General features: G+C 36.9%; 1 protein-coding gene across 2 annotated transcripts in view; it reads right to left on the bottom strand.

Annotated features, from left to right (window-relative positions):
• LOC100920962 (zinc finger and SCAN domain-containing protein 30-like) overlaps nt 1-15,955 on the bottom strand; it is an 82,299-nt gene that overhangs the window by 8,360 nt on the left and 57,984 nt on the right. For both annotated transcript variants that reach the window (XM_031945755.1, XM_023497795.2), the window contains exons 2-3: nt 13,788-14,310; nt 9,632-9,818 (exon numbers count right to left, since the gene is read on the bottom strand). In XM_031945755.1, the coding sequence (XP_031801615.1) occupies nt 9,632-9,818; nt 13,788-14,207 (607 nt within the window). In that variant the 5' untranslated portion in view covers nt 14,208-14,310. The remainder of the gene's footprint in view (nt 1-9,631; nt 9,819-13,787; nt 14,311-15,955) is intronic.

A 15,955-nucleotide genomic window follows, 5' to 3' on the forward strand; every position in this document is an offset into this window, starting at 1 on the left:
ATAAATATAAAGAACCAAGTCAAATTTATAATACAAGTCATTCCTCAACTGATAAATGGTCAAAAGATATGAAGAGACAATTTTCAGATAAAGAAATTAAAGCTATTTTTAATCATATAAAAAATGCTCTAAATCACTATTGATCAGAGAAATGCAAACCAAGACAACACTGAAGTACACTTTACAACTTTCAGAATGGCTAAGATGACGGGAAAATGATACATATTGGAGGGGCTGTGGGAAAACTGGAACACTACTGCATTTTTGGTGGAGTTGTGAAATGATCCAATCATTCTGGAGAGCAATTTGGAACTCTGCCCAAAGGGCTATCAAACTGTGCATATTCTTTTATTTAGCAGTGTCACTACTGGGCCTGTATCCCAAAGAAATCATAAAAAAGGGAAAAGGCTCCACATGTGCAAAAATGTTTTTAACAGCTCTTTTTGTGGTAGCAAAGACTTGGAAATTTTATCATCTATCAACTAAATTTACCATTTATCAACTAGGAAATAGTTAAATAAATTATGGTATATGAAAATAACAGGGGACAACTAGCTGGTACAGTAAATAGAACACCAGCCCTGGAGTCAGGAGGACCCAAATTCAAATCCAGCCTCAGACACTTAAGACATCCTAGCTGTGTGACATGGGCAAGTCACTTAAACTTTCCCCCTCCCCCTGCAAAAAAAAGAAAGAAAAAGAAAAAGAAAAGTAATAAAGTTTTATTGTTCTATAAAAAATAATGAACAAGCCAATTTTAGAAAGGCCTGGAAAGATTTACATGAACTGATGCTGAGTAAAACAAGCAAAACCAGGAAAACATTGCACATAGCAAGATTCTGTGATGATCAACTATGATGAACCTGATTCTTCTCAGCAATTCAATGATCCAGGCAATCCCAATAAATCCCATTTGCATCTAAAGAAAGAACTATGGAATCTGAATATAAATCAACACATACTATGTTCACTTTGTCTTCTTCTGTTTTTTTCCTCATGGTTTTTCTCTTTTGTTCTGACTTTTCTCTCCAAACTTGATTCATATGGAAATATTTAAAAAAGGAATGTACATGTATAACCAAAACAACAACAACAAAATGTTGTTTTACATGTACCTGGGGAAAATAAGAAAAAAAGAATGTAAAAAAACTATTAAAACTAGTAAATAAAACTAAGGATTGGTTTTATGAAAATAAAATAACAAAAAAAGAACTATGTAGTTGTAACAGAGAACTTCATTTGTCTAGAAACATGCCAGAATCTTTCTCTTTTCCTCCCCTCCTCTTCCCTCTTCTATTCTCTTTCCATCTCTCTGAGATGGATGCATTTAGATGCATACTCTATTCCAATCAGTATAAAGTATCAGTATAAATAAATAAATAAAATCAGTATAAATCAATTTGATATCATTCTATATAACAGTAGTGATTATTAGGCCTCAGAGCTGTGAACTGCAGATTCTAAGTTCACTTGCTAAGTTATCAGAGGCCCTTCATTCTTGTTTTTCCTTATGTGAGAGGCAAACTAGGGTTCTTTCCACAGAACAGCTAAAATTCAATGAGACAATAAGAAATATTGAAAAGCTAAATTTCCATGGAATGTTGTAAGCCTCAAGGTAATGGAAGATAATAAGTATCTCTGTCCAATGAGCTTTCAGGAGAAGAGATTCACTTGGCTCCAAACTTTTGATAAAGATGTCTAGGGTAAAAACTGGTTTAAATTGATCAGGTTCAAGGACCATAAAGCTTTTCTTTATTGTGCCTGCTTAATAAGCCTCATGCATATAAGCCAACACACCCCAAACAGAATTAGAATCTCATTAACAGATCATAAGATATATGACAAGGAAGAGGCACATGTTTAGGAGTAGCATGTAAGAAATGATGTAACCCTAAGAGGAACTGACTTAAGAGGAACATTCTTTGGGAAAGGAACTGCAAGGAACTAACAGTATGAAGCTTGCCTGCTCCTGTTCTTAGTGCTCCCTCCTCCCATCAGAGAGGAATCCATTTCTGGCCAGAAATGTCCAGTTCCTCTGGACTTTCTCTCACTCAATAAAATTTCTTTGTTACCTGACTTCTGGAGTCAGCTTGTTTCTAACACTTGTCATGGTGACCAAGCCCAGTATGCAGAGGTGACTCAACTACATTGAAAATGTTCCAGTGTATTTTTGTACTTCTAGACCATTCTCTCTTCTCCAACAGGAGCAGCTGACCATCTTATGACCACTTAGATCACTGACAGATAACTCAGACCATCTTCTCCTGCCTAACCTAAGCAGAACCCTTGTGTCAAGATACTCCTTGTGTCACCCAACTTGTTACCTGCTGACATCTTATTCTGCTTATTTTAGCTTTGTTGTCATATGTCAATCAATGGAATTACTCTGTATTTAGTATAGCTGTCTAGATATATACATAGATAGATATAAATATAAAAATAAGGTACTGGCAGGAAAGTAAGGAAGATCTGAGGTCCACTTCATTGGAGGCAACCATGGACTCTTTAATAAAGTGCCACTAGCTCAAAGCCCTGCCTTAGTCTCTTATTGTAGGTGGGAAAATTTAATGCCCACATCTCCCTTTCTCTCCCTGACTCCCAAGTCAATAAGAATTTAAGAATCTTCAGAATGGAACATACTTTGTTAAATGGTGGGATGACAAGTACAAACAGATAAAAGACAATCCCTGCTCTCAAGGGATTCACAATGCATAAAGAAAGTTGGAGGTGGGAGGAGAGAAACTCAGGAAGCCTCACTCATTTTGATCACCTGGTGAACCAAATCAGCTTTTCTCTTTTTTCAAATCCTCTGAAGTCTCATCTTATCACTAATCTTGACCTAAGGGTTGGCTTTAGATTTCTTCTGCCATCCACCTCTGCCTTCACTCCCACTGCTAAAAGAAGGTGGAAAAAATTATGGAACTAAGCTGCCTGGGTTTACTACAAATTTATGTCTGTTATCAGTCTGACTTCATGATCTCATAAGGGGCTTTCTTAGCAAAGATCCCAAGGCAGTTTGCCATTTCATTCTCTAGGGGAGTAAGGCAAACAGTCATTAAGTGACTTGCCCAAGATCATGCAGCAAGTATCTGAGATAGGATTTGAATTTAGGGCTCCGTGACTCCAGGCTCAGTGCTCTATTCACTGTGCTACCTAGATGCCTCAAATTTATGTTACATAACCTCAATCGGCCTCTCACTACACTAAGGGATTCCTTTTAGACTTTCTAAGTCAATTCACTATTCCACTCACAACAGCATCTTAGTTAAAACTTTTCATCCCTTTTCAAATTTCCAATGACTCCTAGACTCTGACTCTCAATTGAGAATCTTGGCTGATATTTCAATGAAAAACTGAGGCCATCATTTCTAAAATATATAATTAACTCAAATTTATAAGAATACAAAACATTCCCCAATTGATGAATGGAAAAAGGATATGAACAAATAATTTTTCAGATGAAGAAATTAAAGCCATTTCTAGTCAGATGAAAAAATGTTCTAAATTACTATTGATCAGAGAAACAGAAATCAAGACAATTCTGAGGTACCACTTCACAACTCTCAGAATGGCTAAAATGAGAGGAAAACATAATGATAAATGTTGGAGGGGATGTGAGAAAACTAGGACACTAATACATGGTTGATGGAGTTGTGAAGGGATTCAGATATTCTGGACAGCAATTTGGAACTATGACCAAAGGGGCTATAAAAATACCCATACTCTTTGACCCAGCACAGTGTTTCTACTGGGCTTATATTCCAAAAAGATCTTAAAAGAAGGGAAAGGGACCTACATGTGCAAAACTGTTTGTGACAGCCCTTTCCATAGTGACAACGAACTGGAAACTGAGTGAATGCCCATCCACTTGGAAAATGGCTGAATAAGTTATGGAAATGAATGTTATGGAATATTATTGTTCTGTAAGAAATGATCAGCAGGAGGATTTCAGAGAGGACTGAAGAGACTTATGTGAACTGATGCTGAGTGAAGTGAGCAGAACCAGGAGATCGCTGTACACAACAACAAGATTTTGTGATCATCAATGGTGATGGACTTGGCTCTTTTCAACAATGAGGTGATTCAAAGCAATTCCATTAGATTTGGGATGGAAAGAGCAATCCATATCCAGAGAAAGGACTATGGAGTCTGAATGTGGATCAGGGCATAGTATTTTCACCTTTTTGGGGGGATATTTTTTGCCTTGGTTTTTTTTTTTTTCCTTTTTCACTTTTTTTCCCTTTTTGATCTGATTTTTCTCCTGTAGCTTGATAAGTGTGAAAAATATGTTTAGAAGAATCACACATGTTTAACTTTTATGGGATCACTTGCTGTCTAGGAGAGGGACAAAGTGGGGAGGGAGGGAGAAATATTTGGAATACAAGGTTTTGCAAAGATGAATGCTGAATTTTCACTCTTTTTGTTGCTGTTTGCATTTTATTTTGCTTCTCTTTTTTCTTGTGCAGCATGATAATTGCATAAATATGTACACATTAATTGAATTAAATATATATTTATACTATGTTTAACATATATTGGACTACTTGCCATTTGGGGGAGGGCATGAGGAAAGGGGAAGGAATTGGAATACAGGGGTTTTTTTGGGTTTTTTTGCAAGGGCTAATGTTGAAGAATTGTCCATTTTGAAAAACATAAAGCTTTAATAAAAAAAATTAATTAATTAAAATAATTTTTTAAAAATGATTAAACATAAAAAGGCTAAATGCTGAAAACTATCTTTGCATGTATTTTGAAAAATAAAAAGCTATTATAAAAAAAGGGAAAAAAATTGAGGCCAAATGTCAAGACCTCCTTCTTTTGACTTCCTTCCTCCTCTCAGACTACTCAGATATCTTCTGCCGTTAGATTTACTGCTAGCTCTCATGAAGAGACAGCTCTTCCACTTACCAAGGCTCACCACTTTACTTGCTGAAAGGGTCCCATTTTTTCTTGTCTCCTGTAACAGTGTGCCCTGAGTCATCCTCATTCTTCCCTGTCTACTGGCTGCTTTTTTTGGGCCAGCTTGTCCGTGTCTCCTCTATCCTCAAAAAAATCTCACTTGATGTGTCCCTTCTCACAAGATATCATCCTATATTTTTCCTCCCTTTCTTAGCTAAACTCCTTGGGATGCTCTTTTATAACAGATGCCTCAACTTCCTTTTCTAGCACTCTTTTTAACTCTCTGCATTCTGGCTTCTGACCTCATCAACTCATCAACTGAAATTGTTCTCTCCTGAGTAACAAAGGTTCTTTTAATTGTCAGAATTAATGACTGACCTGTCTTCAACCTTCTGGAACTCTATGGTCTTGACAATGTCAGTCACTCTCTCTCCTCTCTAGGTTTTACTCGCTCTGCTCCCTCCTGCTTTTCCTCCTGACTGTTCCTTCTCAATCTTCTTTATGGGGCATTTATCCAGGTCGACACTAACTTCAGGCATCCTCCAAAGCTTTATTCTGTGCCCTCTTTTCTCCCTCAACACTATTTCTCTTTTTTTTTTTTTTTTTTTTTTTTTTTTTTTATTTAATAGCCTTTAATTTACAGGATATATACATGGTAACTTTACAGCATTAACAATTGCCAAACCTCTTGTTCCAATTTTTCACCTCTTACCCCCACCCCCCCCTAAATGGCAGGATGACCAGTAGATGTTAAATATATTAAAATATAACTTAGACACACAATAAGTATACATGACCAAAACATTATTTTGCTGTACAAAAAGAATCAGACTCTGAATTATTGTACAATTAGCTTGTGAAGGAAATCAAAGATGCAGGTGTGCATAAATATAGGGACTAGAATTCAATGTAATGGTTTTTAGTCATCTCCCAGAGTTCTTTTTCTGGGTATAGTTAGTTCAGTTCATTACTGCTCCATTAGAAATGATTTGGTTGATCTCGTTGCTGAGGATGGCCTGATCCATCAGGACTAGTCATCATCTAGTATTGTTGTTGAAGTATATAATGATCTCCTGGTCCTGCTCATTTCACTTAGCATCAGTTCGTGTAAGTCTCTCCAGGCCTTTCTGAAATCATCCTGTTGGTCATTTCTTACAGAACAGTAATATTCCATAATTTTCATATACCACAATTTATTCAGCCATTCTCCAACTGATGGACATCCATTCAGTTTCCAGTTTCTAGCCACTACAAAAGGGCTGCCACAAACATTCGTGCACATACAGGTCCCTTTCCTTCTTTATAATCTCTTTGGGATATAATCCAGTAGTAACACTGCTGGATCAAAGGGTATGCACAGTTTGATAACTTTTTGAGCATAGTTCAAACTACTCTCCAAAATGGTTGGATTCGTTCACAACTCCACCAACAATGAATCAATGTCCCAGTTTTCCCACATCCCTCCAACAATCATCATTATTTTTCCTGTCATCTTAGCCAATCTGACAGGTGTGTAGTAGTATCTTAGAGTTGTCTTAATTTGCATTTCTCTGATTAATAATGACTTGGAGCATCTTTTCATATGACTAGAAATAGTTTCAATTTCTTCATCTGAGAATTGTCTGTTCATATCCTTTGACCATTTTCAATTGGAGAATGGCTTGATTTTTATAAATTAGAGTTAATTCTCTATATATTTTGGAAATGAGGCCTTTATCAGAACCTTTGACTGTAAAAATATTTTCCCAGTTTATTGCTTCCTTCTAATCTTGTCTGCATTAGTTTTGTTTGTACAAAAACTTTTCAGTTTGGTATAATCGAAATTTTCTATTTTGTGATCAGTAATGATCTCTAGTTCTGCTTTGGTCATAAAACCTTCCCTTCCACAGGTCTGAGAGGTAAACTATCCTATGTTCCTCTAATTTATTAATAATTTCATTCTTTATGCCTAGGTCATGAACCCATTTTGACCTTATCTTGGTGTACGGCGTTAAGTATGGATCAATGCCTAGTTTCTGCCAAAGTAGTTTCCAATTTTCCCAGCAATTTTTATCAAACAGTAAGTTCTTATCCCAAAAGCTGGGATCTTTGGGTTTGTCAAAGACTAGGTTGCTATATTTGTTGACTGTTTTATCCCTTGAACCTAATCTATTCCACTGATCAACTAATCTATTCCTTAGCCAATACCAAATAGTTTTGGTAACTGCTGCTCTATAGTATAGTTTTAGATCTGGTACAGCTAAGCCACCATCATTTGATTTTTTTTTCATTAATTCCCTTGAAATTCTTGACCTTTTGTTTTTCCATATGAACTTTGTTGTTATTTTTTCTAGGTCATTAAAATAGTTTTTTGGGAGTAACACTATTTCTCTTGGTGAATTAATCATCATCTCTGGTCTGATGATTCTAAAGGATTTAACCTAGCCAGCCCAAATCTCTTTCCTGACCTTCAGTGTCTCACCTCCAAATGCTTGTTAGCCATCCAAATGTTCCTCAGGCATCTTAAGCTCAAAATGCCCAAAACTAAACTTGTTATCATTCCCCCTAGATCTTCCCTTTTTCTAACCTCATTATTGCTGCCCTAAAGCATCATCTTCCCTGGCTCAAAACCCAAGGATCATCCTTGACTCCTCACTCACTCCTTATCAAGAACTGTCCTTTTTACCTTCATGATATATCTAGTATATGCTTTTGTCTCTCCAATATCATTGCTGTTACCTTGGTATGAGTTTGAACACCTCATGCCTAAACTATTGCACTCACCTTTTGGTGGATATCCCTCTCCCAAGCCTCTCTTCTCCCTAATCTATCCTCCACTGAGTTGTCAGATTGATCTTCCTAACACATATATCTATTACACTAATCTATTCAATAAATTCCAATGGCCCCTCCTATATGAAAATCATCCATCTAGCTTTAGAATTTTTTAATAACCTGGTCTCTTCCTCCCTTTCTGGTATTTTTTTGTTTATTATTTTTAATTTTTTTTATTTTCAGTTCCAAATTCAATCCCTTCCTTTAGTTGAGAAAGCAAGCAATATGATACAAATTATATATGTGAAGTTGAAAAGTTATGTAAAATATATTTCCTTAATAGCCATGTTGGAAAAAAAAAAGCAAGAAAAATAAAGAAAGTGGAAAAAACGAGATGATTCAAATCAGTTTCAATTGTTTAGCAATGAAGAGAGCCATCTATATCCAGAGCGAGAACTATGGGAACTGAGTGTGGACCACAAAGTAGCATTTCCACTCTGTTATTGTTTGCTTGCATTTTTGTTTTTCTTCTCAGGTTTTTTCTTTCTTTCTAGATCCAATTTTTCTTGTGCAGCAAGATAACTGTATAAATATGTATACATATATTGAATTTAACATATATTTTAACATTTAACATGTATGGGACTACCTGCCATTTAGGGGAGGGGGTGGGGGGAAGGAGGGGAAAAGTTGGAACAGGTTTTGCAAGGGTCAATGTTGAAAAATTACCCATGCATATCTTTTGTAAATAAAAAGCGATAATTTAAAAAAAAAAAAAAAAAGGAAAAAATGTGCTTCAATAGGCTCTCAGAGTTCATCAGTTCTGTCTCTGGAAGTAGACAGTATTTTTTTTTAATCACAAATCTTTTAGAATTGTCAGAGATCACTGTATTGCTCAACAGTAACAGCAGCTAAGTCTTTCATAGTCGATTATATTGTCAACAAACTATTGTTTCTGTGTACAATGGTCTCTCTCCAGTCTTCTTACCTCCCTGCACAGATTAGTGATCCAGTAACATTAGCCTCTTTGTTTTTCCTCAAATATAACAAAGAATTTCCCACTCCTTGCATTTTTTTCACTGGCTGTCTCCCATGACTAGAATAGTTTCCCCCTCTCCAACCCTACCTTCTGATTTCCATGCCTTCCTTTTCTACCAGAAGCCAGTGCTTTCCTTCTGTTGATTATCCCAGTTCATGCCATATAAACTATCTTGTTTGTACAAAGATATTTGCATGTTGCCTTTCCCATTAGACTGAGCTTCTTAAGAGGATAGATTGTTTTTTTACTTATTTTACATACTTAGTACTTAGCACAACATATAGAACACAGTAGGGGCTTAATAAATGCTTGTCAACCAAGCACAAACCAAATATACTATAATAGCCTTTTTTTTTTTTTGGCTGAGGCAGTCTGAGGTTAAGTGACTTGCCCAGGGTCACACAGGTGTTAAGTGTCTGAGGCCAGATTTAAACTCAGGTCCTCCTGACTTTGAGGCTGGTACTCTATCCACTGCACCACCTAGCTGCCCTTATAATAGCTTTTTAAGGTTGTCAATAAAACCACAAAAAGCAAAATTTGCTGTGGATAACTCAATCAGGAGAGTAATTTTCTCTTATCCGTAAAAAGTTAAAGATGGTGACAATTCTGACCTAATTTACTTTAATATATACATCTCTCCACTGCTTCATAGACTCATCCATTTTAAATGGGAAGGGACTTGAAAGATAATCCCCTCACTTTATAAAAGAGAAAATCCAGATCCAGACAAGTTACATAATTTGCCCAAAATTACACTGATAGGAATTGGCAAAGCTAGAATTTAAATCAATGTTCTTTGATAGCAAATCCTGTAAATCAGAATACTTTTTAACCATTGTAGACAAGAAACTGAGTAACCAGATGCTATTCTGACTGAAAAACAACCTCCATTCTCTTCATCAGTTTCCCTTCACTTTCTTCTTTCCCCTTGCTCCTCACCTCTTTCTTGTGGGAACTCGGGCTCTGGAGACCCACACTTGATCTGGGTATTCATAGGCTGAAGCTGGACATTTAGTGCATCCTGTACTTCTCTTAAGGGTTCCATCTTCTCCCAGGCTCCTGCCTCTTTCTGCACACTTGATGCAACTTGAAGATAATGCGATGTTTGGTCTTGTAAAGCAGTCACCTTGAAAACAAAAATATCATATAAATAGAGGAAGAGTGTGTGTGTGTGTGTGTGTGTGTGTGTGTGTATGTGTGAGAGACAGACATACACAGAGATACAGAGAGACAGCCCAGAGATACAGGACAGTGAAGGAAGAACCACAATCTTGTTTATCACGTTCAAAAAGGTCCTATTAAGATTAATCATAAAACAACCTCGGAGACTCCTTTTTATTACCAAACAGCTCCTTTTTGGAGAAAAGCTGAATTGGTACATTAAACAATTAACTTCAGGAGAAATTTTTGCTGCTGATAAATGATATTTTCTGAAATTTGAGTTAATTTTACTATATTTGAAAAATTAATGATGCATTATTTAGCAATATGAATGTACAAGAAAATTCAAGCAATTGTGGAAAACTTCTGTTCATATTTATCCATTTTTACCAATTTAAAATAAATTGTGGGGGCAGCTAGGTAGTACAGTGGATAAAGAACCAACCCTGAAGTCAGGAGGACCTGAATTTAAATCTGGCTTTAACACTTAACACTTCCTAGCTGTGGGACCCTGGGCAAGTCACTTAATCCCAAATGCCTCAGCAAAAAGTTTTTTTAATAATTAAAAAAAATTAATTGTGGGGCAGCTAAATAGAGCAGTGGATAGAGCATTGGCCCTAGAGTCAGTAGAACCCAAGTTCAAATCTGGCCTTAGACAACTTAATATAATATTAGTTGTGTGGCCCTAGGCAAGTCACTTAACCCCAATTACCTCTCAAAAAAATTATAAAATTAGCACAATTTACCAAAACTTACACAATAAAACCATCTATAGACTTTCTATATCCAAAATGTTACTATAACTTTTGGAAACTATGAAAAATCATGTTGACAATACAGAGTAATTGTTCTTAAGCATAAACTCTCATTACACCCTATTAAATAGGGTTTCAAATATACAGACTAAACAAAAGTTGGGAAAATCTGATCATCTCCCCTGTGGTGATGACAAAAGTTAACAGCTGAAAGGAATCCTAAAAGTCATCTAAGGCAACTCTTTTGTTTTATAGATGAAGAAACTGAGGACCAGAGAATGATCTTTAAGAAGTAAAAAAAGGATCCAAAACCAGAGCTTCTGATTCTAAATTCAACATACTTTATTCTCTACCAACTTCCCTCCCTCTCAGTCTTTACCTTCTTTGACCTTTTATCATATCTAGTACTAATAACTACCTTCGACTTTCTAAAACCCTTTCTTCCTTTATTTTCCATAACTCCACACTATTCTTGTTCTCTCTGACCACTCCTCTGTGGCTCTTTTCTATTTGCTTATAAATAAGTTATCCCAGGACTCAGTTTTTACCCTTACTCTCTCTGTCTCTCTCTCTCCAGAGATCTCATTCACGTTCATGTACATTGGCAATTAAATCAGTTTTAAAATGTCAGTTATCCTTGATTTTTCAACCTAATTCTTTTTTTCTAGTCATTCACCAGTTTCTGTAGATTTTTCCTTCCTAATATATATTTTTTCCTTTCTAATTTCCTCTGACCCCACACTAATTCAGATTCTGGTCATTCCCCTCATCCCTAGGAGAGGAACTGTCTTTGTATCCCAATCACCTAGCATCAAACTTGGAATACGGAAAGCACTTAAAACACTTGTTAATGGACAACAGAAGTTGCTTCCTAAAATGGTCTTCTGCCTCTAGATTCCCTTACTAAAGCAATATAATATCATCACCAGAATTGCATTTTGGTTCAAAAAAATCTTCATCAGCTCACCAATAATATTGATAAAGTCCAAACTCCTTAGCCTGTCATGGGAGAACCTTCTTTATAGCCTTCTCTTAAAAAAATAAACTATCAGAATCTTCTACCCCAAACTAGTCAGGGATCCTCTAAATACCATATGCAGGAATCTGTCTTCCTACCTTTGTTCATTTTATTCCTTCTCCTGGATTGTGAGTATGTAGGTATAGACATATATGTGTATACCTCTAGATACATAAATATATTCATATATCTCCTGTAAGAAACACTTCAAGGACTTAAAATCATTCTCCATGAAACATTCTCAGACTAATTGATATTTCATAGTCTTCTGAATTTGAAAACATATATACATATTATGGATCCCACCACCCCTTACTGGGTGCATTTTGATAGAACTAATGAGCAAAATGATAGTAAGATAAAAATAATTCTAGAAGCACTCTGGATTTCAGATTTCAGATTCCACTTATTTGGGAATTAATCAAGTAACATATATTGTAATTTCTGATGCTCATATGTTCATATTTTTATGTTTACATACTCCTGCATTTGATTGTAAGCATTATAGAATAATGGGATCTTAAATGTGTATATAAAAGTTACTTGGACAAGTAAGAAGGGAAACCAAAATCTTTTCTATTTCTGATACTCTGGAACCCCAATTACATACATTTTCATTTTCTTATTTATTTACCAGTTTAGACAAATCATGCCTGAGCATTTGGCACTATTCCAGCTCCAAAACCTGCAAATCAAATTCCCTTTTCTAGTCACACTCTAATTCTCCTCCTTTCCATTCTTACCAAACTTGTTTCCCACAACCTCAATGACCAGTCCCCTCCACCTTCACTGCTGCTCCGCTCTATCCAGTCTTGATCCCCAAGGGTTAGTTATTTCAAGGACATTTAAGTTTCACCCGAGAATCCTTTGTTCCTTTCACTCTTCATACTGACCCATCCCCAAAACTGAATAACATTTTGGCTAACAGAAAATCACACGCTGTACAGAGGGTGAGGAGCTCCAAAACAACTGCCAACATCAGGCTGGGTCCCTCAATACAATTTGCTCTCTATCACATTCCCCAGATTTCAAATGTTTTCTACTTTCCCAAAATCCCCAATTTTATTTTCTAGTCCTTTCCCCAGTCACACATTGTCCTACTTGTCCTGAAGTCACCTGACCTAGACCTCCTCAACTTCTCTCTTCCTCCCCCACTTCAAACCTCTCCTGCTTCATTTCAGGAGGAATCCTGCTTCAGATACTTCTAGCTATCTGGGAAAGTCACTAATCAGAGAGTTGTTATCAGTACTAAAATGAGATGACAGGTGAAAAGCGAGCACTCTGCAAAACTTCAAGCAATCTGTAAATAATAAGCTATGATTAAATACCCCTTTTTCTCAGCAAGCTCCTTCCTCCCACTTACAAGCCACGTTTAGCCTCCCTTATCTTAAAAACAAAAACTTTCTAGTGACATTTCTACCTCTCTCAAGTGACCATCCCACTTTCCTTCCTCCTCTGTAGAGTTAAGTTTCTAGACAGAATAAACTATATTATTTCTTTTCCCTCATTATTGGAGCTTCTCTATTATTCTTATTTCTGTACTCACCACTCCAGTGACCACATCCAATTTGTTAGCCTTAATTTCTCTTGCAACTTCTGATACTAGTAATCTGCTCCCTCCCTTCCTCCCTCCTCCTTTTCTCCTCTCCTTTTTGACGTCCTAGACATTGTACTCTTACATTTTTCTGTTTGCCAATCCTCTTCCTCTCTCTCCTTTGAGCTTCTTCCTCAGAGCTGGGCAGCAGACTATGGCCTGCACTTTAAGCAAATAATAGTTTTTACATTTTAAAATATAATAGCACTTTATTTTAAAAATCCATAAGCCACAGTTTATATCTTGGATCTAAAAAGGCAAGCAGAGAGCTGTAATTTAACAACCATTGCTCAATATGTAAGATGTCTCCCCCAAAGGCTCTAACCTTGGCCCTCAGCTTTTGCTACTTTATTTTGCTGAGCTTATCACACTTGCAATTCTTCAAGTCTGACCATCAACAAGTATTCATTAAGTTTCTACCATTTTATAGGCACTATGTGCCTACAAAAGTAAGTGCTAGGGATACAAAGGCAAAAAATAGACCCTGATCTCAAGCTCACAATCTAATAGATGTAATCTAATATAACCCATTTCCCCACAGTAAATCACACCTGCCTTTTTCCCCACCTGACATTCTGGTTCACCAAGTTCTCTCTCCAAATCTTCCAGCACAGTTACCACCTCCTCTCCACTCTCTGGATGCTGATCTCTCACCCAGCTCTGCAGATCCTCCGGCAAAATGGTCAAGAATTGTTCTAGAATCAGCAGCTCTAGAATCTGCTCCTTCGTGTGTACCTCTGGTCTTAGCCACTGATGGCAAAGTTCCCGGAGTTTGCTGAGAGCCTCTCGGGGTCCAGGCGTGTCACTGTAGTCAAACTGCCTGAACCTCAGGCGGAAGATCTCTCTAGGAGGGCTGTTCTTCTTGTGGCTACCTTTCTTCCCCCATATATGATCCTCTTCTTTCTCTATCTTTATTACTTGAAGTCCCTCTTTTCCTGTTGGCTTCTGGGGATTCAGTGCTGCAGTCTCTCTGGATTCTAGAGCCATCTGAACTCGTATAACTTTGTTGCAGACTTTTTTTTTAAAATAGGCACTCCAGAGATATCTATGACTCAAAAAACTCTTCTTGGGCTGCTCCTCAAGGCCACTCCTAAGATAAGAAACCACTGTTAACACTGAGAAATATAAATGCTATTTAAGAACTTACATAAATTAATGATGTGTGGAACAGTGATGTTTACCCAAAGTAAAATCAAAGACTCTCAAGATTTAAAAAAAAAAAAAAAAAAAAAAAAAGGGATGGGGTGGGGTTTATTATGATCTTGTGACAAAGGGCAACTCCCAACAGACAAGATATCAGTAGAGGAGTGTAAAGCACAAACTGCAAAACACAAGATTATAAAGACCAGAAGTGCCCCCCACCACTAACCTTGTCTACCATTAAACACAGAAATCTATTCCAGAAAAAAAAAAAAAAACAATTTAAATTTTCCCTAGAAAACTGCTATGCAAACAGATATTCTTGGATGAGAGAATTCTGTTACCAGAATTCCCAAAGCCATCACCACCTTTAAGACAAGTGAATTAAGAGGTGATAGGAAACAAAAGAGAAAATGTTTATCCAAGACCATAGAACACCTGCAGCTTTTTAGCTATAGTTCAACTTATTATTGTAAAGTTTCAAGCCACACTTAGGACATAGTTCAAAGCCACATTCCCATTATTCACTCAGTTTACCCAATACAATCACTTCTCTTTTTTTATTAACATTTGAAGACCTCTCACACTATTCTTTTTTTCCTGAGGCAATTGGGGTTCAGTGACTTGCCCAGAGTCACACAGCTAAGAAGTGTTAAGTGTCTGAGACCATATTTGAACTCAGGTCCTCCTGACTTCAGGGCTAGTGCTCTATCCACTGCACCACCTAGCTGCACCTTCTCTCACCTTCTCTTGATACATTTCCTCAACTAATTTGTTCTCAGTCTCCAATCTCTCTAGGTTCAGTTTGTCCTTTTTCTCTACTGAGATCCATCCTCATCAGGAACCAAAGAATCCATTTTTCAGTTTGATTGGTCCCACCCTTTACAGGTCCAAGTCTACCTGGACCTCCCTCTCCAGGTTACTCAACTTTTTTCTGTGGAAATCCCAATCACATCCCCTCCCTACAAAACCCATGGCTGCTACTTTTCCCTGCAACAGCCCACCACAGCATTCTGCCTTGTGGTGCCTTTTCCTTTCTTCTATATAACATGCTATTTCCTCTAACTGCACTAAGCTTCCCACCCCCACTTCTCCTTCTTACACTAACTCTTTTAGGGTGCTAAGTCCTTTCTTAGCCTGCCAGCTAAGGGGATGCCCCAACCTCATGAGATGCTCCTTTTCTACTGGGAAATTGTGAGTTCACTGAGGAACTTGTCATTCCTATGGCTCTCCCAATTCTATTTATTATCTACCCATCACTTCATTTCTATAATTTGGTTCAGTAGAAGCTATGAGCATAATTCAACTGTAAAATTTTGTGGTTTCCTCTATGAAAATGTGATCATTATATCCTAAATAAGTATTTGACAGCCATCTATCTGTTGCTAGATGTATATGTTTGTGTGTTTCTTTTAGCATTTCTATTGTTGCTGACTTTCCTGATAGGCATCTTTCTTTGTGAAGTTACCTATTCTAACTGCTGGGTACACAAATGGTTGCGTTGATAGACAGGCTTCAGATGGAAGCTGAATTATGTTCAAAGCTTCTACTGAACCAGATTATAGAAATATGCTATAAAAAGCAGGGTTATGATT

This window comes from Sarcophilus harrisii, chromosome 1, assembly GCF_902635505.1.
Source record: "Sarcophilus harrisii chromosome 1, mSarHar1.11, whole genome shotgun sequence".
NCBI classification, from domain to species: domain Eukaryota; kingdom Metazoa; phylum Chordata; class Mammalia; order Dasyuromorphia; family Dasyuridae; genus Sarcophilus; species Sarcophilus harrisii.